General features: G+C 68.9%; 9 protein-coding genes across 9 annotated transcripts; 5 read left to right on the top strand and 4 right to left on the bottom strand.

The window, feature by feature from the left end:
- Positions 1-194: 194 nt before the first annotated feature.
- RHOBADRAFT_54671 (uncharacterized protein) lies at positions 195-3,027 on the bottom strand (the record flags this gene model as incomplete). Its single annotated transcript, XM_018417442.1, has 3 exons — positions 195-1,974; positions 2,043-2,683; positions 2,758-3,027. The coding sequence occupies 3 exons, from the start codon at positions 3,025-3,027 to the stop codon at positions 234-236; spliced, it is 2,652 nt and encodes an 883-aa protein (XP_018270162.1). The 3' UTR covers positions 195-233.
- Positions 3,028-3,470: 443 nt separating this feature from the next.
- On the bottom strand, positions 3,471-4,220 carry RHOBADRAFT_45409 (uncharacterized protein; the record flags this gene model as incomplete). The annotated part of the gene is made up of 6 exons (XM_018414602.1): positions 3,471-3,489; positions 3,573-3,584; positions 3,698-3,723; positions 3,846-3,919; positions 3,993-4,019; positions 4,139-4,220. 6 exons carry the CDS (start codon positions 4,218-4,220, stop codon positions 3,471-3,473), a joined length of 240 nt encoding a protein of 79 aa, XP_018270161.1.
- A 632-nt stretch (positions 4,221-4,852) lies between these two features.
- On the top strand, positions 4,853-6,541 carry RHOBADRAFT_45408 (uncharacterized protein; the record flags this gene model as incomplete). The annotated part of the gene is made up of 6 exons (XM_018414601.1): positions 4,853-5,143; positions 5,212-5,250; positions 5,317-5,802; positions 5,923-6,183; positions 6,265-6,342; positions 6,413-6,541. The coding sequence occupies 6 exons, from the start codon at positions 4,853-4,855 to the stop codon at positions 6,539-6,541; spliced, it is 1,284 nt and encodes a 427-aa protein (XP_018270160.1).
- Positions 6,542-7,012: 471 nt separating this feature from the next.
- Positions 7,013-9,532, bottom strand: RHOBADRAFT_54669 (uncharacterized protein; the record flags this gene model as incomplete). Its single annotated transcript, XM_018417441.1, has 9 exons — positions 7,013-7,353; positions 7,418-7,430; positions 7,611-7,686; positions 7,751-7,904; positions 7,972-8,138; positions 8,229-8,294; positions 8,363-8,419; positions 8,492-9,120; positions 9,198-9,532. 9 exons carry the CDS (start codon positions 9,530-9,532, stop codon positions 7,342-7,344), a joined length of 1,509 nt encoding a protein of 502 aa, XP_018270159.1. The 3' UTR covers positions 7,013-7,341.
- Positions 9,533-11,617: 2,085 nt separating this feature from the next.
- On the top strand, positions 11,618-12,423 carry RHOBADRAFT_16290 (uncharacterized protein; the record flags this gene model as incomplete). The annotated part of the gene is made up of 3 exons (XM_018412307.1): positions 11,618-11,710; positions 11,820-11,977; positions 12,093-12,423. Coding segments are annotated over 3 exons (582 nt in total), but the record flags the coding sequence as incomplete, so codon positions are not given.
- An 827-nt stretch (positions 12,424-13,250) lies between these two features.
- On the top strand, positions 13,251-16,885 carry RHOBADRAFT_37985 (uncharacterized protein; the record flags this gene model as incomplete). Its single annotated transcript, XM_018413479.1, has 10 exons — positions 13,251-13,416; positions 13,503-13,687; positions 13,848-14,053; positions 14,130-14,193; positions 14,274-14,805; positions 14,875-14,964; positions 15,032-15,236; positions 15,318-15,963; positions 16,029-16,053; positions 16,123-16,885. The coding sequence occupies 10 exons, from the start codon at positions 13,251-13,253 to the stop codon at positions 16,767-16,769; spliced, it is 2,766 nt and encodes a 921-aa protein (XP_018270157.1). The 3' UTR covers positions 16,770-16,885.
- A 520-nt stretch (positions 16,886-17,405) lies between these two features.
- RHOBADRAFT_50004 (uncharacterized protein) lies at positions 17,406-19,102 on the bottom strand (the record flags this gene model as incomplete). The annotated part of the gene is made up of 8 exons (XM_018415283.1): positions 17,406-17,683; positions 17,802-17,911; positions 18,017-18,126; positions 18,164-18,470; positions 18,539-18,622; positions 18,686-18,898; positions 18,960-18,986; positions 19,046-19,102. The coding sequence occupies 8 exons, from the start codon at positions 19,100-19,102 to the stop codon at positions 17,491-17,493; spliced, it is 1,101 nt and encodes a 366-aa protein (XP_018270156.1). The 3' UTR covers positions 17,406-17,490.
- Positions 19,103-20,810: 1,708 nt separating this feature from the next.
- On the top strand, positions 20,811-22,488 carry RHOBADRAFT_45404 (uncharacterized protein; the record flags this gene model as incomplete). Its single annotated transcript, XM_018414600.1, has 6 exons — positions 20,811-21,002; positions 21,069-21,380; positions 21,443-21,758; positions 21,868-21,938; positions 22,008-22,095; positions 22,184-22,488. The coding sequence occupies 6 exons, from the start codon at positions 20,811-20,813 to the stop codon at positions 22,486-22,488; spliced, it is 1,284 nt and encodes a 427-aa protein (XP_018270155.1).
- Positions 22,489-22,924: 436 nt separating this feature from the next.
- On the top strand, positions 22,925-26,933 carry RHOBADRAFT_54666 (uncharacterized protein; the record flags this gene model as incomplete). Its single annotated transcript, XM_018417440.1, has 5 exons — positions 22,925-23,103; positions 23,179-23,873; positions 23,944-24,287; positions 24,364-26,709; positions 26,809-26,933. 5 exons carry the CDS (start codon positions 22,925-22,927, stop codon positions 26,911-26,913), a joined length of 3,669 nt encoding a protein of 1,222 aa, XP_018270154.1. The 3' UTR covers positions 26,914-26,933.
- Between the last annotated feature and the right edge of the window lie 239 nt (positions 26,934-27,172).

Below are 27,172 nucleotides of genomic sequence, written 5' to 3'. Positions count from 1 at the left end.
GACGCACAGGGGTCCCTCGCAGATGATCGGTTTGCGAGCGCTCTCGGCGGCCGCGCAGGACGCCGTCGAGCGCGCCCATCTCGAGCGGCGGCTCGGACTTGCGTAGAGCTAGCTGCCGGCCCGTCGGCGCAAGCGTGTCGAAAAAAGCCTGTCGCCTCCCTCTCCTCGAGCCGAGCCATCGAGAGACGACGAGCTGAAAGAGAAAGAGGGATTGCAAAATTGACGGCGCCTTCTCAAAAGAGCGCGACCACCTCGTCCACCTCGTCTGCCTCTGCTCCTGCCGGCCGGATCCGCCCACCCTGCTCGCCAGCTGCGGGACCGGCCTCGTCACCTGAGGTGGACGCCCCGTCGCCCGACGCCGAGGCGACGTCGTCCTCCTCCGGGTCGACCTCGCGCTCGACTGTGTCCTGCGGCTGCGCTGTCGCCGCAGCGGGAGCGACGGGCACGAGCGCAGGCACTCGAGGCGCCACAGCATCTGGCGGCGACAGCGTCGTCGTGCGCGCCTCTTCGCCGAGCCGCGGCGCGCTCGATGCCGTCCCAGCACTCGTGCTCGAGCCCGGCGCGCCCGCCCTCGCCGAGCTGTACGCCTCGCTGCCGCCGTCGCGGAAGAGCTCGGCATCGGGCACGCGAGCACGCCCGGCGGCCTGCTCGCGCTGCGCGAGGGCGGCCATGCGGCGCCTGCGCAGGCCGGCCGCGTCCATCTCGAGGCGCTCGCCCGCGCTCGTCTCGCCGTCGCCCGCTCCCTCGCCCTCTCCTGCACGCTCACGCTCAACCGCCGCCTCCGCCGAGGGCCCGACCTCGTGCCGGAGCGGGTGCGCCCTCGCGCCGGGTCCTGGCGTGCCCGCCCGGCTCGGCTGCCGGCTGTCGTCGTCCTCGCTCGTGAGCGCGACCTCGACGCCGCTCGGCGCGCGGTGGAGCGCGCCCTGCTGGACCCGGAGCCGCTGCTGCGCCTGCGCGACGCGGTCGCGGCCGTCGCGCGCCCGGCGCTCGGCGAGGAGGCGCTCGCGCTTGTCGAGGGCGCGGCGGCGCTTGCGCTCGACCTCGGGGCTCAGGGTCGCGACGAACAGGACGGTGGCGACGAAGATGTTGCGCAGGGCGCGGCGGACGGGACCGGGAGGGTGCGGCGAGGGCGGCGCGACGGGCCGGCCGGCAATGTAGCGCGGCTGGAGGCCGAGCTCGCGCGCCTCGGCGACCAGGCCGACGGCGGCGAGCGTGTTGAGCCAGTACTTGGGCGACAGGCGCGACGCTGGAACCCGGCGACGAGCTGCTCGGGCGGCGGGCGCTGCGCCCGGGCGGGCGACGTCGGCGCCTGCTGCCGGTCCGTGCGCGCCCGCCGCCGCCGCCGCCGCCGCCGCGCCTTGACCCGCACCCGCCGCGGCCACGGCCGCAGCCTGCTGCGCCCTGCCCTGCGCGCGCGCGGCCCTGCGCCTCTCGCGCTCGGCGCGGTCGCGGTCCCTCCCCTGCGCCCGGCGGCGCCTCAGGACGCCCCAGCCCTCGAACGCGACCCAGAGCGCCGCCATGACGGCGAGCGCGAGGCGCTTGCCCGGCGACGCGTTGCGGCCAAAGAGCCACAGGAAGAACCCGAGCTTGGCGCTGAGGAGGACGAGCGGGACGAGGAGCGAAAAGACGGCCTCGAGGTTGATGATGACGCTCAGGGTCGCGCGGCGGCGCTGCTGCTGGCCCTGCTGGAGGGCGCCGACAAGGTCGCCTTGCGGACCGTGACCGAATGCGGCCGGCGCGGCCCCGGCGCGGGCGAGGACCTGCTGCGCGGCGGCGACGGCGGCCTGGGTCGGGCGGCCCGTGACGGTGCGGCCGTGGGCGATCGAGGGCGCGGCGGGCGCGAGCGTGACGAGGAGCTGAAGCATGGTCGTGAGGTGGGCGTGGATGGCGCGGGCGCGGACGAGGGAGGGTGAGGGAGGGGAGGGTGCGCGGGCGAGGAGCGCCGGAGGGGTGTGGAGGAGGTACGGCAGGCCGCTGCGCGCAACGACGTTCGTCAGGTCGGCCGGCTCGTGTAGAGAAAGAGAGAGTGAGAGCGGACGCACCCAATCTGGACGACCCTGAACTCTTCCTCGAGAGCTGGCGAGCCCGCCTCGGCCGCCTCCTTCTCGGCCGCCTTGACCCTGTCCTCGACCGAGTCCCACAGGCCGACGCCGAGCAGGAGCGCCTCGACCTCGACGAGCGCGTCGCCCTCACCGGTCGCGACGACGTTGGCGTAGTAGGCGTGCGCCTTCTGGAGGTTGAGGAGGAGGAGGGCGCGCTGGAGCGGGACGAGGCGCTGGAGGTGCGACAGGTAGGCGACGTAGGGCCCAGCGGCGCCCGTGCTCGTCGTCGCCGACGCGGTGCGCGGTCCCGTGCCGCTCGGGGTGGGCGACACGAGGAGGGGCCCCGAGGGCGAGGGCGTGGCCGGCGCCGAGGTCGAGGCGGCAGCGGCCGTGTCGAAAAAGCCGGGCGTGTAGGGCGACTCGACCGACCTGGCGGGTGAGCCGGTGACTGCGACGTCGGACGAGGGTGCCGGCGAGTCGGCGGCGGTTCCACGTTGCGGGGTGGCCTGGGCAGGAAGGGGAGCGTCGTGGAACAGGTTGGGCGAGGCCGAGCGAGTCGAGGCGGCGGTCGAGGTGAACGGGGTGGACCAGGCCGAGGGGCGGACGATGACGTTGAGGACGAGAGGAGGTGTCGGGGTCGTCTGTGCGCCCGGGGCAAAGGTCAGGGCTCGAGAGGAAACGAGGGCAAGAGGAGGAGGGAGGGAGGTGGACGCACGGCGAGTTCATCCTCGAACGCGGCGTCGAGGGACTCTTGGTCGCGCAGGACGCGAGCCCCCTTGGTGACGGTGACGCCCTGCTCGAGCGGGGTGCCGTCCCACTCGTGGCGGATGCGGTGCTTGAGGTCGAGGATGGTGGCGGTGCGGCTCAGGCGGAGGGTGCGCTCGAGCGGGGTCGCGAGCACCGGGTGGGTCGCGAGCTGGAGCGACACCTCGACTTGAGGCTCGGGCTCGCCGTCCTGGTGCTGCCCTTGGCCCGTGCGGGGCATGGCGAGTAGGGGGACGATGGGCGAGGTGGGGGCGGACGAGGGCGAGGTGCGACGTGGACGCCAACGAGGGCCGATGCGCGCTGTTGCAGCTGCTGTGGCGGTCTTGCACAGCTCGAGCCGGCTGCCGCTCGTGCTGAACGGCGTGCGGTGGGTGGGCGAGAGGCAGCCCGACGGCGACGACGAGGCGAAGGCGACCACCACACGAGCCAACTCGCACCAAGGCCAGGCTCGGACAGGACCACTTTCTGCCAGCTCGCTACACTCTCACACACACGCTGCCACGACTCGCAGATCGCATGCGAGCCAGTCGCGCCCTCTCACTTCGAGCTCTCGAACAACGTCCAGGCGAAACCACGGCGATGCAACCCCACCCAGCCTCCTGCCCGCCCCCTCTCGCTCCTCCGAACCGCGACACGTGAACTGAGACGGCGAGCGGCGAGCGCTTATGCCGACGCCTTGCGGCTGCGGCGAGACGAGGACAAGGGGCTCGAGGTCAGTCGCACGCTCGACTCGTATCCACGCCGAGAGAAAGGGCCTCGACGCACATCTGGTAGGCCCTGTTGCCGCGAGTGACGCAGTCGAAAAGGGCAGGCGCACGACGAGGCCGCGAGGGAAGGAGGTAAGGGGACGAGGGCAAGGTCAGCTCGTGCTCGTCGCGGGAGGGGGCGACAGTGCCAAGCGAGGCGTGGCGCCGCTCTGTGGCAGGCGCAACGAGGCGAGACAGTGACGCACGAGGCCTGTGTGCAACGGCGAGGGGAGAGGGAGAGGTCAGCGAGTCGGCTGCGAACGGCGCGAGGAGGACGACGAGGGGGACGCACGAGGAACGGGATGCTGAAGCCACCGCCGAAGAAGGCGACCATGTAGATGGCGAGCTTGGTGCCGTTGGTCTGGTCTGCGCGGGCGTGTGGGCGTGTCAGAGCCGAGTCGTGGCCGGCCGAGTCTCGGGGAGGGAGGCGGCGACGCACCGAACGGCGTCGTGTTGTTGATGACGTCTGTTGCGAGACAGTGTTCAGGTCAGCTGCGGTGGTCTCGAGTGCGCCCGAGGGCTCGCGAGAGCGCGATGAGGCGCAAGGGCGGCGGAGGAGGATGAGAGGGAGCGAGGGGGACGCACTGTCGACGTGGAACGAGCGCGCCTGGGCGGGCGAGCGGCGGGCGGCAGCGCGGGCGGCAACGAGCGACGAACGGGCGAACATGGTGCTTGGTGGACGAGCGGGACGAGGACGACGACGAGTCGAGACGGGCCGGCTCGCTCTCGACGACGTCGGCTCACAGCTCTCTCGAGAAAATCAGGCAGCTGTGCAGACCGTACAAGGTCATGCTTGCCGCACTCTGCACCCTCTGCGGCTGCACCTTGCGGGCGAGGAGCGACAGCCACCGAACGCCGCCGCGAGCGTGCGAGGGCGCACTCGCTCTCCTCCCACACGGCTCAGCCGGGCCACTCTGTGCTGCCTGGTTCCTCCCGCACTGCTGTAGCTCCCCGGAAGCCTACCCGCTCGTCCTCGCCGCCCTCGCGCGGCCTGCTGGCTTCCCTCCTCTGCGTTGGCTCGTCGGCGCAGCGTCCGAGCCACAGCCTCGCGTGCGGCTCGAGCGAACGCTCGAGCAGACCTGCTGGGCTCTCGCTTTTGTCTCAATGCGGCTAAAGGACACGGACGAGGACGCCGCCGGCTCTCGGACCCGCACTTACGTCCGTCCAAGTCCTCTCGTCTCCTCTCTTCCCGTCGTCGCCCGGCTCCCGACTGTCCTCTTCTGCTCTTTCCCTCCGTCCTGTCCTACTCGACGCTCGCCCACCTCGTCATCGCTCCGTCACCGCCGCACGCCGACCGTCATGAGCAGCCAGCCCGAGCCTGAGCCCAGCGACGAGCTCTTCCGCCAGCTGAAGGAACTGTACAGCTTCTTCAAGGTCCCGTCGGACAAGCGCAGTCGCGATCAGTGCACGCCCGACGAGTACGAGCGCAAGAAGGCCGCGCACACGCAAAATACGGCGATCGCCCGGGCACCAGCCTCCTTCGCTCGATGCTGGGGCATCCTGTCGCCCGAAAAGCGCCAGCGCGCGCTCGAACTTCTCCTCGGGCACTACTGCGACACGAGGGCCGCCGCGCAGCGCAACTTTAAGTTTGTACGTCTGCTTGAGCCCGCCTCTCTGTCTCGTTCTCTCTCGCCGTCGCCGACTCGCCTATCACGCAGATCAGCTTTGACCGCCTGCGCATCGACATGCTGTGCGTCGTCTGCGCCATCGAGCCCGCCTTTCTGGCGAGATTGACTGACCCCCTTTTGCCGTTCCCCTCGCAGCTCACCTCGCTCAAGATCGACCCCGTCCGGCGCTTCAACACGCTCTTGCACCACCTCGTCGTGCTCTACGACGCGCCCATCGACGAGCGCGAGTTCGAGGCGTTCAGAGACCTGCGCCACAAGCTCGGCCCCGAGCGCAGGGTGCTCTACGACTTGCGAGCCCATCCTCGCGACCTGAGCGCTTCGTTCGACGCCGCCGAGGCAGTCATCAACAGGCTCATCGCAGAAGGCCAGGAGCGCGTTGAGCAGGCCAACGCTGCCCGCGTTCGGCATCTCGTGCCGGTCAAGGCGGCGTGGGCGCTCCTGCACGAGCCCGCCTCGCTCGTGTTCGGGCCAGCCAGCGTCGCGCAGGCCGCTATCGAGGTCTACATGTCGCGCCTCGGCCCAGGTCAGCAAGCTGCCGCCGTCGCTCGACTGCGCGACCTCCTGTTCGAGGCCTGCGAGGACCGTGCGCTGCACGGAGAAGCGCTCGACGCTGCCGATCAAGTACGTCCCCGACTCCCTCTCCCTCCCTCCCCAACCCTTCCACTGCGGCTCTCTCGGGGCCGTTGCCACACGAGCTCGTGCGCGCCCCTGACAATCGCTCGCCGCCTCTCCGTCTCGCAGCTCGACGAGGTCCTCGGTACGCTGCGCGCAGGCGACATCGGCCACGCGATTTGTGTCGCCTGCCTCACGTGGCTGCTCCGCTTCTACGAGTCGCGGGACGCGTCCGAGGCCGTCGTCGAGCTCAAGGGCGTGCTCGACAGGTTCTGCGGCGCCGAGTGGACGCTCGAGTTCCCGAAGCTCGCCCTCACGCAGCAGTGGTACGCCGCCGCCACGGTCAAGGCGCTCCTTCGCCACGTCCACGAGCGCACCGACCGGCAGATCGTGCGTCTCTCGCCACCTCTGCCTCGCGCCGAGGACGTACAGCCGCCCTTTGGCTCACGCTCCGTCCTCTTCTCCTTGCAGCTCGCCCAGGTCGCGAGGATCTTTCCGCTCGACTCGCCTGGTACCGACAGCTGGGCCCACGCGCGCCCTGTGCAGCCTGTGCGTGCCTTTTCCCTTTTCCCCCCTTCGACACCTCGCACGCCGCCTGACCGCTCTCGTTGCGCACCAGGCCGAACACCCTCCCGTCCTCTCGCTCGGTCACCGGCCCTCGACGCATGGCGACCTGGGCGAGCTCGACTCGACGACGAGCGTGCCCGTGAGCCGATACTTCCCGCAGTCGAGGCGCGTTGGCTGGTAGCGAGAGTGGGGTCGAGACGGGCACGAGGGAGAGCTGCGGGAGAGCTGCAACTTTCGTTTCGACTGCGCGAGGTGTCTCTTTGCTGCCCCGAGAGATGCGAGAGAAGCATGTGGAGCTGCAGAACGAGGCGCGCCTTGACGAAAAAGCGCCGCCGACGAGCGGACGAGGTCGGCGCACCCGGGCACAGCGTGCAGCAAGCCGAGCTTGAGCTCGAAGAGAGCGACAAGCTCGTCGATCGAGAGGGAGCCCCTCTTTGAGCAGGTGAAGCTGCCAAAGCGCTCGAGAACCGGCAGCGTCGACTTGAGAAGGTCGAGCTCGTGCACGAGCCGCCGACCTTGACGCTGCGTCTCGCTCTCGTTCAAGCTCACGCCACGTTCTCGTCGCAGTGCCGAGAGCAAGCAAGAGATGCGAGACCGCCAGAGGCGAACCGTGTCAAGGGAAGAGAGAAGCTCTCGAGGCTCTCGGACGATGCCGTTCGTGCGAGGCGATCGCGATGCAACGAGGAGGAAGGGCACTGGCTGGCGATCTACGACAGCGGCGAAAGGAGAGGGTGTAACGAAAGGCAGGCCGGGTGTGAAAGATGCCGCGCAGACTTGCTGCGGCGGGACGAAGAAGAGGCGGTTGCGGTCGAACGAGCGCGAGGCGCCGACGACGGGCGTGGGGTTTGCGAGGGAAGACAACGGTTGCGGAACGACGATCGAATCGGGAGGTCGTGAAAGTGGGTATCGAGGTAGGGAAAGAGAGTGTCTATGAGGGCGAGAGGGCGGAAAGAGGGGAGGGAAGGTGGTCGCCGAGAAAGCTCAGACGAATTGCTGCGAGGGCGAGACGAGGTCAGTGAGGGCTCGCAGGAGAGAAGTAGAGAGACGAGAGACGCACCCAGGTGATGTCGCTGTATGGCGGGAAGTGTGCGTCGGGCGCGAGGGAGGACGGCGGCGAGGAGGAAAGGGCGACGACGGCGACGACCAGCACGGCAAGTACGAGAGGTAGGGAGGGCAAGGGGGACGAGTGTGACAGTCAGTGACGGTGCGCGAGGGCGCAGGAGGACGAGAAAGGGAACGAGGGGACGCACAAGACGCCCATGCTCTCGGTGCCGCCAAGTGCCGAGAACGCGCCCCAGCTCAGGTCGAGGCACGAGTCGTTGTTGCCTGTCGTCGCACGCAGTGTCAGTACTCGCCGCAGACGGTCGAACGAGAGAGAGACAGGACGCACAAGTCGGGCACGAGTCGGCGACGAGGGCCTTGATCGACTGGCCGGTGGCCGTGCGCGTAATCTGCACATATTGTCCGCAGTGAGAACCGCCGGCATAGGTGTTGGTCGGGAGCGCGACGAGAAGGGTCGAGTCCGAGTTGACGTTGCCGCAGTTCTGCGGGCGAAAAGGGTCAGTCCGGCTCCGAGGACGGCGAGAAAGACCCAGGGAGCTCGTGACGCACGCCCGCCACGCCGTGCTGGTAAAAGAATGTAGCGATTCCGCCCGAGTAGACCTTGCCCGAACCGCCCGAGGACGAGCCGCTGTCGGAGGACGAGGTCTCCTTGGCGGCGGCGGCGGCGGACGACGACGACGACGCGGCCCAGGCAGCGTCGGCAGCGGCCTTCGAGGCTGTGTGTGTGACACGTACGAGCGTCAGGGAGCTGTACGACGAGACGGAGAGGGAGGGAAGAGGAGGAGGAAGGGAGAGGAGGGACGCACAGGCGGCGGCGGCGGCGCTCGACGACGAGGACGCAGCCCACGCAGCGTCAGCCGAGGCCTTGGAGGCTGCGAACGTGGCAAGGAAGCATCAGTCGGGGCTCAAGAAAGGGCGCGAGGGAGGCGGGTAGACGGACCAGCAGCGGCGGACGAAGACGAGGCCCACATCTGGTACGCCTCGGCCGAGGACGAAGCTGCGCATCGTCGAGATTGTCAGTCGCACGCTTGAGAGAGGTATAGGGAACGAGAAAGAGGGAGGGGCGCACAGGAAGCGGCCCACTCGGCGTCGGCCTTGCTCTTGGCGGCAGCGGCGGCGGCGCTCGACGACGACGAGTAGCCGTCCGAGTCCCACGCGCTGGTCGTCATGGCCGGCTGGGTCGTAGTCGGGCGAGCGCTCGTGTTAGGCGCGGCGGTCGTGGTCGGCTGGGCCGAGGTGGTGCTCGCGGGCACGCGAGCGGCGGGCGACGCCGCCGACGACGACGAGGGCTTGTCCTGCTCGACGTTGTCGGCAGCCTCGGCGGCGGGCGAGCTCGAGGCCGACGACGAGGACGAGGACGAGTCGACCGGGGCCGGGGCCGCCGACGACGAGGCGACGTTGTGCGACGAGACCGAGGCCTTGGAGGCCGACGCCGACTGGACGACCTCGGCGGCCGTCTCGTCGCCGAGCGAGAACTCGATGTCGAGCATGCCGACGTCGAGGTCGCCGCCGAGGGCGAGGTAGGCGGCCTTGGAGAAGGTCGTGTAGTCGTCGCGGTTCGAGGCGCCGATGACGCTCGCCGTGATCTGCTTGCCGGTCGACTTGGCCGTGACGGTGACGGGCGTGCCGCACAGGGGCGAGGCGGCCGAGATGTCCGGGTAGACTGCGAGCGGCAGGCCGAGGATCATGGCGTCGTCGCTGCGCGAGGAGGGACCGAGTGTCAGTGCCCCGTGCGCGTCGGTCGCCGCGTGCAGAGGAGGAAGATCGGGGCGCACCTCGTGTTCTCGCCGCAGGTGGCAGCCCAACCGGTCGTGGCCCACCAGATGGCGGTGCTCTCGTACACGGCCGACTTGGCCGACGACGACGACGACTCGCCGCGGCGGACCTTGCGCTCGAAGCGCTGGCGCTTGGCGAGGCCGCTGCTCTGGTTGACGGCGGGCTCGGCACGCTTGTCGACCTGGGCAGCCGCGGCGGCCTCGGCGAGAGCACGCTCGGCGAAGGCCGGGTGGTTGCTGCGCTTGAAGTGGCCCGTCTGGTACGAGAGGGCGAGGGCGGTCGGGGCGAGGGCGGCCGAGGCGCCGAGTGCGGCGAGGGTGAGAGAGGTGCGCATGGTGGAGGGTGGCGGCGAGTGACGACGGACGAGGGGGTGCCGGCTGAACGAGGGAGGGGACGGGCGGGGAGAGGGGAGGGGGTGGGAAGCGGTACGGCTGAGCGAGTGAGAGCCGGGTGCTGGTGGGTGCTGGTCGACGGGGCGACTCGGTGGTGGTGGCGAGTGAGACGAACGAGGGAGAGGAGCGAGGGAGAAAGGGGGGCGCAGCAAAGGGCGCGAGCGACCGAGCGACGCACCTCGGTTCTCCCACATTCTCTCTCCTCTCTCGCTCCCTGGTGCACCTCTGCGGCAGGGAACCTACTCTAGCAGCTCTCCGACACGTCGCCCGCACCTCGGTCAACCGCCTCGAGCTGTCGCCGACGAGAACGACGCGTCGCTTGTTTGGCGACAAACACGAGATGCGGGCGGGGTCGCACTTGGAGAGGTCACTCAGCTCCTCCTCGCCGACCCTTGCCCTCCGTCGTGCGCATGCAGTCGAGCTCGAGCTGCGCACTCGGGAGCTCCTGCACCGCGGGCGACGCTGGCTGCCTCGTCGCCGTGTCGCCGCCCCTTTGTGCTCCGGCATGCGAGAGATCGACGGCTCGCTTGTGTGAGCTTCCCTCGTGAGCAAGCTTGATCGAGAGCTCGTCTCCAAACGCCGCCAGAACCGCACGCACTTGCGAAAAAGCGTGGCTCGTAGGCCGGCCGAGCCAGCTTCGGAGCCTCCCCGCGAGCATGCTGATTCGCGGGCTCGAGATTACCAGAGTGGTAAGTGCTCGGTCAACGACACTTTGCTATTGTCGATTAGACGGGCGTTCCTATCTGTGGCTTGCGAACGACTCGTTCGCAACTCTCGGCTCGAATGCGGGCGTCGCTCTCCTCGACCGAACTCGTAGCGCACTTGTAAGTAAGTCCAGGCTCGGCACTCGAGCAAAGGACGCTCCAGTATCGACCGCTGCCGCGGAAAACTGCGAGACGTCACGCTCCATCTCGCTCGACCTCGTCCACTGCACTCCAGCTCGCCTCGCTCGACCACACCGCCCGAGCTGCAGCCATGCCGCCTCGCAGCCGCTCGTCGACCGTGACGTCGACTACCTCGTCGACTCGCGAGCACCTCGCGACCAACCCCGACGAGCTCGTCGGCGCCCCCACCTCCGACTCGACCCAGCCCGGCTTCTCGCCCTTTGTCCACGAGCCGTTCGACGGGCCCAAGAGCTACGCGAGCGAGCACTCGCTGCGCACGATCCGGCCCACCCCCGGCCGCGACTCGCGCGAGGGGTCGCCCGATGACCGCGACCACGCCGACGACGACGACGCCGACGAGCCTGGAGCGGCAGCAGGCGGTGGGCGAGGGCACTGGGGGCGCAGGGCAGGGCCACAGTTCGTCATCGACCTCGACGCCGGCACCCCGACCGACGAGTACGCCGGCACGCCCGCACTCGGAGGTCGCCTTCGCTCGTCCACGTTCGGCGGCGTCGAGCTCCCGCCAGCACCCTCGGCGGCGCACACCCTCCTCGAGAACGACTACGCGACGACCTCGACCTCGACCGACGACACGGCCGGCGCCGGCGTGTCGTTCACCCCTCGGCCCGACTACTCGCGCCGCCGCTCGACGTCGCTGTCGTCCCTCACGTCGCTGCGGTCGCTCGACCCGGCGCTGCACCTCGGCGGCGCGCCCCTCCGCGAGCGGCGGCCAATGCTGTACGCGGGCCTGCAAGCCGGCGGGCTCCTCGTCGTGAGCGTCCTCGGCCTGTGGCTCGTCCTCAAAGGCCTGCTGCCGCCGATCGACCCAGAGCACCAGGACAAGGTCAAGCTCCCCAAGAGCTTCGACGACCTCAAGAGCTTGAACGAGGTGCTGCAGGTGCGTCCGCGATATCCCCGATGCCAGAGAACCTCGGCGTGACGAGCCCTGACCTCTTTCGCCTGCCTGTTCGTCCCTCGCGTAGGTCTACAGCGAGCGCAACTACTGGCGCGTCATGGCCTCTTACGTCGTCGTCTACCTCTTGTGCGTCCCCTCTCGCGATTCCCTTCCTGCCCCCAGCTCGTCCGGCCGACTGACTCTCTCTCTCCCTCCTCGACTTCGTCGGCAACTCGCCGCGTCACAGCCTGCAGACCTTCTCCGTCCCCGGCTCCATGTACCTGTCGATCCTCGGTGGCGCCCTGTGGGGCGTCCTCATCGCGCTGCCGCTCGTCTGCTTCGTGCGTCCACTCTCTCCCCTCCCCAGCGACTCGAGACTGACCTTTTCTCCCTTAACCCTCTATTCTTCCGCCTCTGACTCGTCCTCGCCTCGACCTCCCTCATCCTCAGTGCGTCGCGACTGGCGCCCTCCTGTGCTACCTCATGAGCGCGGCGCTCGGTCCGGCCGTCCTGCGCAACTCGGAGGTGTGGCGCGAGCGGGTCGAAGCGTGGACCGACCGCGTCGCCAAGCACGACAGCAACCTTGTCAGCTACTTGATCGTTCTTCGGTGCGTCGGCTTGGTCCTCTCGTCCTCTCTTGCGCGACGGTCCGGTTCTCGTCGCCTTGGCCCGCCGCGCTGCGTGACCCGGGTCGAGGAGCTGACACGCACTTTGTGGCCGCAGCATTGCGCCGCTCCCACCGCACTGGATGGTCAACGTCGTCGCACCCCACCTCGGGATCAGCGTCTGGAAATTTTGGCTGTCGACCTTCCTCGGTCCGTCCCTCTCTCTCTCTCTCTCTCGTCCGCAAGCTCTCCCTCTCACGGGCACAAGACTGACTCTCGACCTTGCGCGCAGGTATCGCCGGCGTGTCGTACATTCACACGACGATCGGGACGACGCTCGACCAGATGACGAGCTCAAGCGACTTTCACCTCGTCAGCTGGCAGAACGGCCTCGGCCTCGGCGGCAGTGCGTCCACTTCCTCCCTCCTTGTCTACCCAGTTCGCCCTGACCCTCATCTCCCTCGTCACCAGTCGTCGTCGCCGTCCTCATCCCTGTCCTGCTGCGCCGCGCCTTCGCCTCGGACCTCGCCGACGCGGCGACCGACCCGACCTCGGCGGGCGGCGACCCGCTCAGCAGCGCGCCGCTCTTGCACCCGCGCTCGTCGCTGTCGCTCGACGACGGCGGCGGGGCGCACGGGCCGAGGGGCACGCGGCGCGAGCTGCTCGACGGCACGACGCGCAGCAGCACGGACGGGAGCGCGCGAGTCGCCGAGCACGCGGCGGCGAGGGGCACGTACCACGACGAGGACGGGTTCGACGGCGAGGAGCGGGGCGAGGCGGTGTGGGGCAGGAGGGACGAGGACGAGGGGGCGAGGCCGGTGCTGAGTCGGGGAGGAGGGAGCGCCGACAAGGTGAGCCGGCTGCTCGGGGTACGGGTTGGCGGTGGGAGCGACTGAGTAGACGGGACGGTCCTGTGTGTGCAATTGTGCGTGTAGCCCTCGCCGTTTGCCGCGAGAAAAGGAGAGACGCTCGGAGCGAGGTTGCCGGGTCGAGCGAGCTCTCCGGACCCGGCCCCTCGCCGTCCCTCCTCGCTCTCCTCCCACACAGCTTCACCTACGCAAGCATCATGGGCCAGGTCCGTCCCTCGTCCCTCCTCCAGCCTCCTCTCTCCTCCACGCCGTCATCGCCGCCCGCTCCACGTCGTCGCCGAGGTCGGATCCCGAGCGGCAGCGGGGCTCGCTCCCTACGCAGGGCAGCTCGTCCAGTGCTGCTGCTAGCGGCGTTCCCGTACTCGCATTCGCACCCTGTCGCGCCTGCGCACACACACTCGGCGGCGATGCGCCCCTCGACCCCTTCGTCCTCCTCCCCCACCTTCACGCGCAACCTCGCCCTGGCTCCCTCGCACAAGCCTGTACTGACTGCCCGCACTCGCCTACAGGAACTCGCATTCACCGACAAGGTCGTCATCGTCACGGGAGCCGGAGGAGGGCTCGGTCGTGCCTGTTCGTCCTCGTTCCTCCCACTTTCACTCCCTCTTCCACCGCCTCGCGCATAAACCCAAGCTGATCGGCGCAACTCGGTCCCACAGACACGCTCTTCTTTGCCTCGCGCGGCGCCAAGGTCCTCGTCAACGACCTCTCGCGCGACAACGCCGACAAGGTGGTCGCCGAGGTCAAGGCGGCCGGCAAGGGCGACGCCATCGCCAACTACGACTCGGCCACCGAGGGCGACAAGATCGTCAAGCAGGTCGTCGACAAGTGGGGCCGCGTCGACGTGAGTCGGCGCCTTTCCTTTGTTCGGCTCGGCGCGAAGGCGACGGGCGAGAATGCTCGAGATCAACCTCGCGCTCTCGCTCGTACACGCCACGGATTCGGGTCGGACAGGAATCTGGACCAACGTCGCACGTGCTCACAGTCTCGCTGTCCGTCCGCAGATCCTCATCAACAACGCCGGCATCCTGCGCGACAAGTCGTTCAAGTCGATGACCGACAAGGAGTGGGACATTGTCCAGGAGGTCCACGTCAAGGGCGCCTACGCGTGCACCAAGGCGGCGTGGCCCATCATGCGCAAGCAGAAGTTCGGCCGCATCGTCAACACGGCGTCGGCAGCGGGCATCTACGGCAACTTTGGCCAGGCCAAGTGAATCCACCTCTCGCTCATCCTGCTCGTCCTTCTTCCCGAGCAGTCACTGACGACCTCGCACTCCCCCCTGCAGCTACTCGGCGGCCAAGATGGGCCTCGTCGGGTTCGCCAAGACGCTTGCTCGCGAGGGCGCCAAGGTGCGCCCCCTCTTCCCTCGTTCACCTCGCCTCTGGTCGAGCCTTCCCTTACTGACCTACGCTCGTCTCTCCTTACGCAGTACGGCATCCACGCCAACGCGATCGCCCCTGTCGCCGCGTCGCAGATGACCGAGACGGTCATGCCGCCCGAGATGCTCGCCCAGCTCTCGCCCGAGATGATCGTGCCGCTCGTCGCCTACCTGTCGCACGAGTCGACGACGGTCAACGGCCAGCTGTTCGAGGCCGGCGCGGGCTGGTACGGCCGCGTCCGGTGGGAGCGCACCAAGGGCCACGTGTTCAAGACGGACAAGTCGTTCACGCCGGCCGCCGTCAAGGCCGCGTGGGACACGATCAACGACTTTACCGACGCCGACCACCCGGAGAACATCACCGACGCCGACTACCTCGGCTACCTCGAGAAGGCCAAGCAGCTGTCGACCAACAAGCAGAGCGACGAGGTCCGCTTTGACGACAAGACGGTCCTCATCACGGGCGCCGGCGCCGGTCTCGGTCGCGCGTACGCCCTCATGTTCGCCAAGGGCGGCGCCAACGTCGTCGTCAACGACATGAGCGCCGACAACGCCAACAAGGTCGTCGACGAGATCAAGACTGGTGCGTCCTCCCTCCCTCTCTCTCCCTCGTCAAGCGTCACTTCCCTGACGCTCTTTCTCCCATGCGCAGCTGGCGGCAAGGCGGTTGCTGTCGTTGCCTCGACCCTCGAGGGCGAGAAGCTCGTCAAGGCGTCGGTCGACGCGTTCGGCGCCCTCCACAGTGCGTCCCTCCCTGCCTCGTCTCGCCCAACCTCACCCTGTTACTCACGCCTCGCTCTCTCCCGCAGCCATCATCTGCAACGCCGGCATCCTCCGCGACAAGTCGTTCGCGGCCATGACCGAGCCCGAGTGGGACGCCGTGTACGCCACCCACCTCAAGGGCACCTACGCCGTCGCCAAGGCCGCGTGGCCCCTGTTCCAGAAGCAGCGCTACGGCCGCATCGTCACGACCGCGTCCTCGGTCGGCGTGCACGGCAACTTTGGCCAGGCCAAGTGAGCCACCCTTCTCTCCTCGTCCTTCGTGGTCGTCGTCGTCGAGCGAGCCCGTCCCTGACACTGCCTCGCCGCCCGCAGCTACTCGACGGCCAAGTCGGCCATCATCGGCCTCACGCGCACGCTCGCCATCGAGGGCAAGAAGTACGGCATCCAGGCCAACGTCCTCGTCCCCAACGCCGGCACGAGCATGACGGCGACGATCTGGCCCGAGGAGATGGTCAAGGCGTTCGCGCCCGACTTTGTCGCGCCCGTCGTGTGCTACCTCGGCAGCGAGGCGTGCGACACGACGATGGGCCTGTACGAGGTGTCGGGCGGGTGGTGCGCGAGCCTGAGGTGGCAGCGCAGCTATGGGTACGCGTTCCCGGTCAACAAGAAGGTCCAGGTCGAGGACGTCGCCGCCAAGTGGGACACGATCACGCGCTTCGACGACAAGGCGACCAACCCCAACTCGACGGCCGAGTCGCTCGAGGCCATCGTGTCCAACTTTGCCAACGAGGCCGACGGCTCGGACGACAACGACGGCGCCGACTACACCGACCCCGAGGACAGCGAGCTCGTCGCCGACGCCAAGAAGACGGCCCACTCGAGCGGCTCGTACGACTACACCGAGCGCGACATCGCCCTGTACAACCTCGGCATCGGCGCCACCGAGAAGGACCTCGACCTCGTCTTCGAGGGCGACGACGGCTTCAAGCCCGTTCCGACTTTCGGCGTCATTCCGCAGGTGCGTCCTCGTCCTCTCACTCGGTTGCGTCGGGCGAGCGTCACTGACTCTCCTCGTTCGCGCAGTTCGCCGTCTCGTCGGGCCTTTCTCGTGCGTCCTCCTCTCCCTCTCGTCCTCTTCCTCCTCTTTCCCTCGCTGACTCTGGCCCCTCGCCCACAGTCGACTGGCTCCCCAACTTCTCGCCGATGATGCTCCTCCACGGCGAGCAGTACCTCGAGATCAAGAAGCCGATCCCAACCTCGGGCTCGCTCGTGAGCGAGTCGCGCCTCGCCGAGGTCCTCGACAAGGGCAAAGCGGCCGCTGTCACGACCGTCACGCAGACCAAAGACGCGTCGACGGGCGAGGTCGTGTTCGAGAACCACTCGACCGTCTTCATCCGCGGCGCCGGCGGGTTCGGCGGCCGCAAGACGGGCAAGGACCGCGGTGCGGCGACGGCCCTCAACAAGCCGCCCTCGCGCAAGCCTGACGCCGTCGTCGAGGAGAAGACGCTGCCGCAGCAGGCCGCCATCTACCGCCTGTCAGGGGATGCGAATCCCCTGCACGTGGACCCGGACTTTGCCAAGGTCGGCGGCTTCGACTCGCCCATCCTGCACGGCCTGTGCTCGTTCGGCATCTCGGGCAAGCACATCTTCCGCAAGTACGGCCCGTACCGCGACATCAAGACTCGCTTCAGCGGCGTATTGTACCCGGGCGAGACCCTCATCACCGAGATGTGGAAGGAGGGCAACCGCATTGTCTTCCAGACGAAGTGCAAGGAGCGCGGCACCCTCGTCCTCGCCGCCGCCGGCGCCACCCTCGTCGAGTGAGCTCCCGAGCGCGCTCGAGCCTCCCTCCCTGCCTTCCTCGTCGTCGTCCTCGGGCGCATCTCTTCCCTCGCCTTTCTCTCCCTACCTCCCTCCTCCCTTCCACTCTCCCTCCCTCCCCCCTCGTCGATCTCTCCTCCCCTCGTGTGCCTGTCTCCCTCTCTCTCTCTGTGTGCCGTAGCCTGCGTCGGTCCTAGCCGCCTCTCTGTGTCCTGAAACAGAAGCCTCGTCGTCATCGTCGTCTTTTCGCCCCTCTCGCCTCTCGCTCGAGTGTCTCCTACTCGTGTCGTCGTGCTCGCCCCACTTGAGGCGTACTGTCTCTCATCGTGGAGCGGCTGTCGCGAGCAGAGTACCCGGTAGCGAGCGAGAGCAGCGGGCGAGAGGCCAGGAGAGACAGCTGTTTTCGCCGTCGAGAGCTGCGAGAGGCCCGAGCGCTCGCTCGTCCCGGCCCCTTCTGCGTTCAGCTACGACCTCGTCCGAGCTCCAGAGGTGAGTACCCACGTGCGACGAGCCAGGGAAAGCTCGACTCGTCAGGTCGGCGGTCGCAGCGACGCTTCGTCCAAGTCGTTTCCCGAACGCGCTCGATCGGTGCTCCTCTCTCTCTCGTCGGACTCTGTTCCCTCTCGAACGACTAAAAGTGCGCAGAGAGCATAGCTTTGTTGCACCGCTGGCATCTTCCGCCACGCTCGACCTTCTCAAACCTGCAGCTGCCCCGCTCGAGCCCTCACTCTCGCCGACCCGCCGCCGCCCACTCCTCGAACCCAAAATCGAGCGTCTGCTGCACCTTGGTGTCGGCGAACCACCACTGGACGGCGAGGACGCCGGCGTCGAGGGCTGCGGCGGCATCATCGGCACCGCCCGGGGCGAGAGCGAGGAAGGCCGACTGGTAGAGGTCGAGGGCGGTCGGGGTTGGGCATCTGTCGGGAGACGCCGAGAGTCAGTGAGTCGATCCTGGAACGTGGAAGGACAGAGAGGTGACGACGTCGGGGTCTGAAAAGGAGAGAGAAGGGGCAAGGGAGGAGAGCGAGCACGCACGCGTTACACACGTCGCCGATCTTGACCGAGATGGTGACGTTCGAGTCGGGCTGCCACACGTGGAGCTCGGCGCCGCACAAAGTCGAGACGGTCGAGCCATCCGAGCCGAACTGCGTGAGCAAAAGGCGAGGGGAAAGGAGCGAGGGGCGAAGAGAGGGTCAGTGCTTGTCGTTGCCGAGCTTGCGCATCGCTTTCGAGGCATCGAGATCACTCACAATGTCAGGCGCGACGGCAGCGACCATGTCGGCGTCGGCGAACGTCTGCTGGCACGCCGAGAGATGCTGGTCTGCGACGATGACGAACAGGCTCGAGTCAGGCTCTCTCCCTTCGGCGTCGAGACAAGGACAGGAAGGCTGACGTACCGGCAGAGAACCATGTGGCCGTCGTTGAGATCTTGGCGACAGCGCCCTGCTCGGCCGACGAGGTCGTCTGGGTCGAGCCGGTCCATCCGACGTTGGCGACGCCGCTCGCTAGAGGCGACGACGCCGATGCGGCCGGCCGAGGCGCAGGGCGAGGTACGACCGAGACGGTCGGGTCGAGGAACACGGCGGTCGAGTCGGGCGAGCGGGAGCCACCGACGGCGGGACCGAGCGGGGCCGAGCCGGTCGCAGCTGGCGCGGCCGTGGTTGAGCGCGCACCGGCGGGCGACTCGGCGCGCGAGGGCGTAGCCTGTGCGCGAGAGAATCGTCAGGACGTCACGCCAAAATCGAGGATGATGAGGATGAGAAGGGACGCACCGTCGCCCAGGTTTCCTGATCGTGGCCGCCGACACTAGCTGCGCCCGGCGGCGATGCCGATGCTGCCGCTGACGAGGGTCCGAGCTGTACGAGGATACGACTGAGTGTCGGGTCGTCGTTCACGAGTAGGGCTCGAGCGAGACGCACCTGAAGATGAGAAGAGAGCGCCTCGCTCGCGCTGACAGCGCTCGCAGGCCCGCCCGACGCACTCGCGCCGTCGACACTGCCCTCCGACATGCTCGCCGACGATGCGGTACCCGACACGCCCGAGGTCGACGTGCCGGCCGACTTGCTGATCGACGAGGGCGGGCTGTCCTCGGCCAAGTCGCTCTCGGCGGATGACGTGGCGCTGTTCGAGTTCTGCAGAGACGAGGGACAGGTCAGGGCACCTGTAGTTGCCGAGAGAATACTCGAGACGCACCATGTAGATGGCGATGACGGCGACGATCTGTCGAGAAGAGGGGTCAGTGCGGGCGAGAGGGAACGGCAAGGGAAAAGGGGGCGCACGATGATGAGGATGAGGACAGCGCCGCCGCCGACGAGCAGCCAGCGCTTCTTGGTCATGCCGCTCTTGGGCTCGTCGTCGTCACCGTCGGCGGGGACTGCAGCCGTTGCGCGCTTGCTCGACTTGGCCTGCTTGCTGCGGCTCGAGGACGGCTTCTTCTCGGCGTCCGACTCGTCGGGCGAGTGCTGGTGCGGGCCGTCGCCGTCGTCGCTGTACGGCGGCGAGTGCTCGAGGTCCGAGTAGTCGGTGGTGCCGGCGCCGACGCCGCGAGACGAGGCGGTTTCACCTTGAGCGACTGGGGCGTAACGACCTTGAGCCTGCGCGTCGGGTACAAGGTCAGTCTCGGTGCAGGGCGAATACGAGAGAACAAAGAGGGCAAGACGCACCTGGCTGCTCGACGCCTTCTTGCTCGCGCGAACGAGCGGTTCGGGGTCCTGCCCTGCTCCGCCTCGCCGAGTCGAAGGCAAGCTCTGCATGGCCCACCTGCGCCCACCACCGCCGCCCTGCTCGACGTCCCACCCCTTGCGAGATCTCGGCTCCTCGTGGTCGTCGCTGTCGGCGTCGCCGTCGAGCGCCTGGGCCTTGACAGGACGCGAGGACGCCGAGGGAGCTTGGCGTTCGAGACGGCTCTGGTCGGACGCGCTGCCGCTGCTGGCGGCACGAGTAGAGCGACGCGGCATAGCGAGATCGTCGCGCGAACGAAGAGCGAGCAAAGAGAGGAAAAGCGGACCCGACAGGCGGCGCGGACTGTCCGCGGACCAGCCACACGCCGAGCTGTCCGGTCCGCGCGCGCTCCTCGAGGTCTCGCATTTCGCGCGCAGCTGGAAGCGCAAGGCGACGAGAGGACTCGCGCAGGAGCTTGGAGCGAGCGGCGCGCAGGAAACGATGCGGCTGGCCGCTCAAAGGCGAGCGGGCCAAAGAGCAACACCGCGAGATTGGCGAGGAGCAGCAGGACGAGGAGGGGCAGACTGCTGCTCCGACCAGCTCCAGGGAGCCATGGCTTAGCCCTCTCTGTGTGCCCACCACCAGTCTCGCCCGCCGCCGTGCTCGCCCGGGTCGCCTGGACGACCTCGTCGCCGCCGCTCGCCGAACCGGCCGCTCTCGCCCTCCAGCGCAACACCGCTCCGCCGCAGATTCCCAGCACACGACTCGAGGCGCTGGAGACAGGTCGCAGGACGGCACGGGGTGTTGTCGAGGTGTCAGAGGGGTGTCGAGTGGAGCCGGGTTGATGAGGTGGGGTGGAGGCGAGGGGCCGGCGGCGACTGCTGGCGGGAGCGGGATGTCGTGTTGGGTGTAGCTGGAGGGACAGAGCGTCTGCCCAGGCGTGGCTAGCCTCAGCGAGAGGCTGTGGTGGTGAGAGCAAGACCTTGTCGCGCTCGCTCTCCTCCGTGCTCCTCCTGCTCTCGCTCGACACACGCTGCTCGCGAGGAGGTCAGCGCCTTGCACTCCTGCGAGGCCTGTAGATCGGCTTGCTCCTCTCCATGCTGCGCTGTGGGCCGTGGGTCACGCTGCCCTCCCACCTCACCTCTCGGATCTCCTCCTCCTCGCACCGCTCCCGGCAGCGCCCACTCGGGCGTGCGGGGCTCGACTTGCCCCTGTCCGTACCGGGCGCGCTCAGCTCTCTTCCGGTTCCCCCTCCGCGGACTCTCCGCGCCCGCCTCCTGTCCGTCTCTCGCACCTCGGTCTCCGGCTGGTCCGGCTCACGCTCTCGCTTTCGCTCCTGCTCTGCCGCGCTATCTCGCCTCGCACTCGTCGCGAGCGTCAACAATGGCTCGCACCCGCAAGGCGTACCGCGACGCTCCACTCGCGCGAGACGATGACGACGAGTCGGCCGACTCGAGCTCGAGCTTCGACGACGGCGACGAGGAGAGGGCGGTTGGCGGGCGCGGGTTGGCGAGCAGGCGGGCGACGCAGCCGAGGAGCGAGAAGGGCACGAAGCGCTGGACGATGCGGTCCCAAGTGCGTCCCCCCTCTTTCCTCAAGTCCTCCTGCCGCACAGACCTGACGCATCTCTCGCTCCGTTAGGGCAAAGGGTACAAGTCGACCGAGGTCCACACCGACACCGAGTCGCCTCCTCCCTCGGACGACGATCCCGACGGCAAAGCTTACGCCGACGGCGGCCGCGGCGCGCAAGATCCGGCCGGGTCGGACCTGTCGAACAACTCGGGCGACGACCGGCGCAGGAAGAAGAAGCAGCGTGGTGGGGCGGCGAGTGCGGCGGCGCAGGCCGAGCAGGAGGCGCAGGACGCACAACGGCGCAAGACCAAGAGGCTTTACTGGGTCGCAGGCGCCGTCGCCATCGTCGTCGTCCTTCTCGTCGCCGGCCTCATCTACTGGGTGCGTCTCTCGCGCTCTCTCCTTCTCTCGTTCTTCTCAAACTGACTCTCGCGTTCCCGCAGTGGTCGCACCGCGACTCGAGCGACAGCGACAGCTCGTCTTCGTCGTCGTCGTCCTCGTCGAGCAGCGCAACCTCGTCCGCCGCCTCGTCGCCGACGCGCGCACTCGCCGGCACTAGCGCCGCCGCGACAACTTCTGCATCATCCGCCGTCGAGCCGGTTGTTAGCTCGCCAACGCCGACCTCGGCCGCCACGGCCGCGAGCCTGTCGCACGCCGCCACCTCGGCCAAGCCGAGCTTGACGTCGAGCCCGAGCAGTACGGCGAGCGCGCTCGAACCGGGAACGACCTACGCGGCGCAGATTCAGTGGTTCTACGCGAGTACGTCCTGCACCGTTTCCTCTTGTTCGCGAGCGCCTGTCGAAGAGTCGGCGAGCCTCGCGCAGCGGGTGAGGTGTACCGATACTGAAGCCCTCTCGCCTGTACGCAGCCGAAGCCGTGACCGAGTGCGGCACCGAGCCGACCGACGGCGACTACGTCGTCAAGGTCAGCCCCGAAATCGTGCGTCCCACCGCTCGAGCCCTCCCTTCCCCCCCTCGAGTGTCCCTGACCCTCTCGATGCGCCCGCAGTACGGTTCGACGAGCGGCACAACGTCCGTGTGCGGCACCTGGATCACGCTGTACCAGCTCGAGAAGGACGCCTACACGCGTGCAACGAGTGCGTCCCGCACCCTCTCTCTCTCCTCGTCTATTCCGGCGTCTCTTTCGCGCCGACCTGACCTTCTCTCGCCTTTCCTCGCCCGCAGTCGAAGGCGTCTGCCCCGAGTGCACGGGCCACAACCTGATCCTGAGCCAGGCGACGTTCAACGCGCTCACGCAGGACATGAAGCTCGGCACGACGCTCGCCCAGTTCTGGCTCACCGACGACGCGCACAAGCCCAAGGCGTCGCTGTCGTCGGCTGCTGCGGGTGCGGGCGCGACGGGACGAGCGAGCGCGAGTGCGGGCGGCGGCGTGGGCGTCGAGGACGCCGAGGGAGGGCGGTTCACGACCCTGCCGGTCGAGACGGACCGAGCGGTCGCCGCCAACGGCGCGGCGTCGATGGGCGTCTGACGGCTCTCTCTCTCTCTCTCTCTTTCGTACACTCTGCGACCTGGCGATCGAGCTCTTGGTTATCCTCGCGAGCACGGCCGAGATGCGAGGGCGGTTCCGACGGCTCGAAGGGAGAGAGAGAGCACCGCCTCTGAGAAATGCGCGACGTGGACCGGGCCGGCTACGAGCTTATCGCGCACACGCCCGTGACCGACGCTGTTAGCTCGCCGACGAAGAGGAGAGCGAGGCGGCCGCTTTCGCCGACTCGGTTGTTCCTCGCGGTCGAGCTCTCGCTGCTCGTCTTCGCCCTCGTCTCGCTCTCCAACGAGCCCGACAAGCAGCGCATCAGCTCGAGCACCTCACAAATCGACCCTCGAGCGCACCGCCGACCGCCCGCGACCGGTTCTCGCCCTCGCCCACCTCGACTTCCCCCCGCCGAGCTCCTCGTCGAGGTTGAATGGCCTACGCCCCGCCTCACGGCCCCGTGACGCCCACTGGACCGCCTACCGACCTCCCTGTACCGCTGAGGGACCTCGACCTGCTCTCGATCGACCCGGGCGCACACTCGCACGCCCACTCGAGCTTGGCGTCGTCGCCCACGGCGCCGCACTTCTCGCACCTCGCACCACCGGGACGGTGAGCCTTGCGACACTCGGCGCCTCTCGCACTCTCTCAGTCAGACAACTGACACACACCCACGCGCGCGCGCAGCTACACCCGCCACCCGGGCGACTTCCCACCCGAGATCATCGCCCTCATCATCCACCACTACTACTACGCCGAGCTCCCGTACCCTCAGCACTTCCCCAACCCGGACCCGTACCTCGTCCTCCTCCCCGGCAACCCGTGGCACCCGCCGCGCCTCGCCCCGCCGCTCGATGTCCAGGCCAAGGACACGCTCGCCGCCCTGTGCCTCGTCAACAAGACGTGGTCGGCCGAGGCGACCCGCGCCCTGTGGCGCCGCGTCAGCTTTGGCATGCCACGCGCGTTCGAGTCGGTCCTGCGCACGATCGAGGAGTACTCGGGCGGCCAGCGCGTCGCGCGCCCGCTCCGCAGCGACCTGCGCCGGTGGACCAGCCTCGGCGGCGGCAGCGGCAGCGGCAGCAGCAGCGAGCGCAGCAAGAGCCGCGGTCGCGAGCCGTCGGCGTCGTCGTCCAGCCACCGCGCGACGGGCAGCCTCGGCCTGATCGGCCTCGGCTCGCCTGGTCTCGCCGGCGCCGACACGCCGCCGGCCTACTCGCCGCTGTCGCTCGTCGACAACGCGATGGACACGAGCGACGTCATGACGCCCATGGCCGAGAAGCAGGACCAGCTCCAGCTCGGCGGGCCTTGGGCGGCGGCCGGCGCAGCCGTGTCGCCCGTCGTCCAGCAGGGCGCCAAGTCGGGCGAACCTGTCGAGCTCACCGGTGCGCCCGACTTTCTCCTTTTCTCTCTCTCCCCCGTTCGTCTCACTGACTCCTCCCACGTCGTCTGCAGCCGGCCTCGGCCCGTCCATGTTCCCGACCCTCCCGACCCTCGACCCGTCCGAGTCGCCCCTCCTCTTTACGCGGTCGATCTCGTTCGCCCGGTTCCGCACCGCCGGCATGAAGCGCACGCTCCGCCAAGGCTCGAACGAGCGCTTCGTCACGCCCGCACGTCTCGTCACGCTCCTCGGCGGCACGCGGTACCCGCGCCAGAAGCTCGTCTTCCCCGCCAAGCGCGAGGTCGAGGAAGAGGACGAGGAGGACGAGGAGGACAGCCCGTGGAGCGAGAGCGAGGCCGAGAGCGACGCGGGCACGCCGGTCGGCGGCGGGAGCAAGAGGAAGAAGCACCTTGGGCAGGTGCGTCCGCCTCTCTCTATCTCTCTCTCGCCTTCTGAGCGCCCCAGTCGTCTGACATCGACTCGTGCGTGCGCAGCTCTGCCAGGTCGGTCTGTCCGAGTACATGGATTCCGCCATCACGTTCGAGGTCCTCCAGGAGGTCCTGTTCCGCGGCGGCTACCTCGCCGAGTACGAGGAACCCGACGAGCCTCCCTTCCCCGAGCTCGCCCACTCGTCGTCCGAGTCGGACCTCGGCGTCGGCCTGCGCTCGCCGTTCGACCCGACGCCGGCGATGCACCTCGCGCCATCGCCCGCCGAGCCGTTCCACTACCGCCACCTCGGCTCGTCGCACTCGCGCTCGCCGTCGTCGGACCGCGGCACGATCGACGGTGGCCGGCGCCGCCGCTCGTCGTCCGTCTCGACCTCGACCTCGATCGCCGAGGAGGACGAGACGATGGCGGGCGACACGGACGACGAGGTGACGGGCTCGGGCGCGCGCACACCTGTCGGCCGCCGCCCGGCGCAGTGGATGCAGCGCCGCGCGAGCGGGTCCCGCTTCACCTACGGGCGCAGCAGCACGGCCAACTCGTCGCAGACCAACCTCGAGCACGCCCTCGACGGCTACAGCTCGACCGACGACGGCTCCAGCGGCGCCGAGGACCACGGTCGGGCCGCCGAGGGTCCGAGCCCGGGCGAGGGCGTCGACGAGGACGAGCCGCGCGGCCGTGAGCGGTACGGTCGCGGCAGGGTCCGGTTCCCGCAGAGCCAGAGCTCGAACGGGCTCTCGGCCGCCCTCGTCGGCGACGCGGGAGCGGCCGTCGCCGGCGGTATCGGCGGCGGCGACAGCAGCTCGCGCGGTCGACCTCGTCTCGGTCGCCCGCTCCTGCCGCCGCACCTGTACACGAGCAGTCGGTCGTCGTCGCTGCCGGCCCCGGCGCACGGGCAGGACCAGCAGCAGCAGTCGCACGCCGTCGGCGCGAGCGGGTTTGCCGCCGCCGCCGCCGCCGCGTGGCGCTCTCGCGCGCGCCAGCTGTCGATGTCGCGCGCCTCGGAGCGCTCGTCGTCGGTCCCGGCGAGCGTCACCGGTCGTCGAGGGTGGGCGCCCGAGCCCGCGCCCAAGCGCACGGTCCAGGTCCTCGAGGGCTCGCTCGCCGTGCAGCCCGTGCGCGCGCTCGACCTGTGCGGCTGCGTGTCGCGCGTCTTTGTCGGCGCCCTCGAGGAGTTTACCAAGACGTACAAGCTCGGCCCGCCGGCGCTGTCGGTCCCGTCCGGCATGGGCGGCACGATGGACACGGTCGGCGAGGAGGACGAGGACGACGAGATGGCCGACTTTGTCAACGGCTCGCGCACGCCGTCGGTGCGGTCGATGCGCATGGGCTGGGGCGTCGAGGAGCGCGTCCTGAACCGCACCTTCTTCCCGCACCTGCGCCGCCTCGGCCTCGCGTCGAGCCTCCTCCCCTCGGAGCTCCTCACGGCCTTCGTCCTGTCGTTCCCCTACCTCACCCACCTCGACCTCGCGTCGACCTTGACGTCGCCCATGCTCCTCAAGGGCCTCGCCCTCGCCGGCCAGAACGGCATCGGCGGTCGGCCGATGCGCCTCAAGGCCCTGTCGCTCGCCCGGTGCCGCCTCATCACGGGCCCGGCGCTCCTCGGCCTGTTTTGCGGCGACTGCCCGCCGTTGACGACGCTCGCCGGCCTGTCGGACGACGACGACGAGATGTGGGGCTCGGGCGAGGTCGTGAGCGAGTTGACCGACCTGAGCCTGTTCGGCGACGGCACGTACCCGAACCCGCTCGAGCGGCCCGAGTTGCGCCTCGTCGTGTCGGCGTCGCCGGCGTTCCGGTCGGGCTGCCTGCGCACGCTCGACCTGTCGAGCACGCCCATGACGGACGAGCTCCTCCTCGAGCTCATGCCGGCGCAGCCGCACCTCCTCGAGCTCGGCCTCGCGCACTGCCGGGGCATCAGCATGCAGGCCGTCGCCGGCTTCCTCGCCAACAAGGCGCCGGGCGTCGAGGTCCTCGACCTGTCGCACTCGTGCCCGTCGCTCGTCGGGCAGGGCATCTCGTCGCGGCGCCGCGTCACGCTCGGCCAGCCGACCATCTCGATCATGGAGCTGCACGCCGTCCTCCTGTCGCAGTGCGCGAGTCTCGAGTCGTCGAGCTCAAACCCGGACGAGGCGCAGCTCCTCCTCGCCCTGCGCGCGACCAACCTGCGCGTCGTCGAGCTCGACGAGAAGAGCCTCGAGCTCGTCCAGGGCGGCGCCGGCGACTGGAAGCCCATCCCCGGCAAAGGCCGCCGCGGGTGGTACGTCGACACGGCCACGTCGAGCATGTTGACGCCGGCCCACTCGCCGAGCTCGAGGCCGAGGAGCCTCGTCCACCTCGCGCCCGACCACCCTCAGCGCCAGGCGCTCCTCAAGCTCGTCCAGCAGAAGGGTGCAGTGGTGCGTCTCTCGCGTTTCTCTCTCTCTTCTACGTGGCCCCCCATTTCGAGCCGCCCTGACAACTCGCCCTCGCCCTTTCTCTCGCCCCCTCGCTTGCAGTCGTTCGAGGTCGGCTGGCACTCGCGCAAGCTCGAGGTCATGCGCGGCGACGGGCTCGTCGGGTCGCGCGCCGAGGGCCTGTACTCGTACCACGCGTACGGCTAGGTGCGGCGGCACGGCGCGGCCGAGCAGGAGAAGGAGAAGGAGAGGGAGCGGGACGGCGGCGCAGCGGGTCTGCGCCCTTGCGGGGCGAGCGGGCCGCGAGGGTCGGCGGCAGGAGCGTTGCGCGCGAGGACGTACAATCACTAGCACGGGGACGGTAATGATCTCGCGACGGTGCTCTCGAGCCTCAGCCCGACAGCTTTCGAGAGGACGCGGACCTGCTCTCGCCCGCGCAAGCGCTCCTTGTCGCGAGTGGGGCTGC

The sequence above is a fragment of the Rhodotorula graminis genome (genome assembly GCF_001329695.1).
Source record: "Rhodotorula graminis WP1 unplaced genomic scaffold RHOBAscaffold_9, whole genome shotgun sequence".
Taxonomy (NCBI): Eukaryota; Fungi; Basidiomycota; class Microbotryomycetes; order Sporidiobolales; family Sporidiobolaceae; genus Rhodotorula; species Rhodotorula graminis.
The sequence above is the reverse complement of the archived record's forward strand: the minus strand, read 5'-3'. Positions and strand labels throughout refer to the sequence as shown.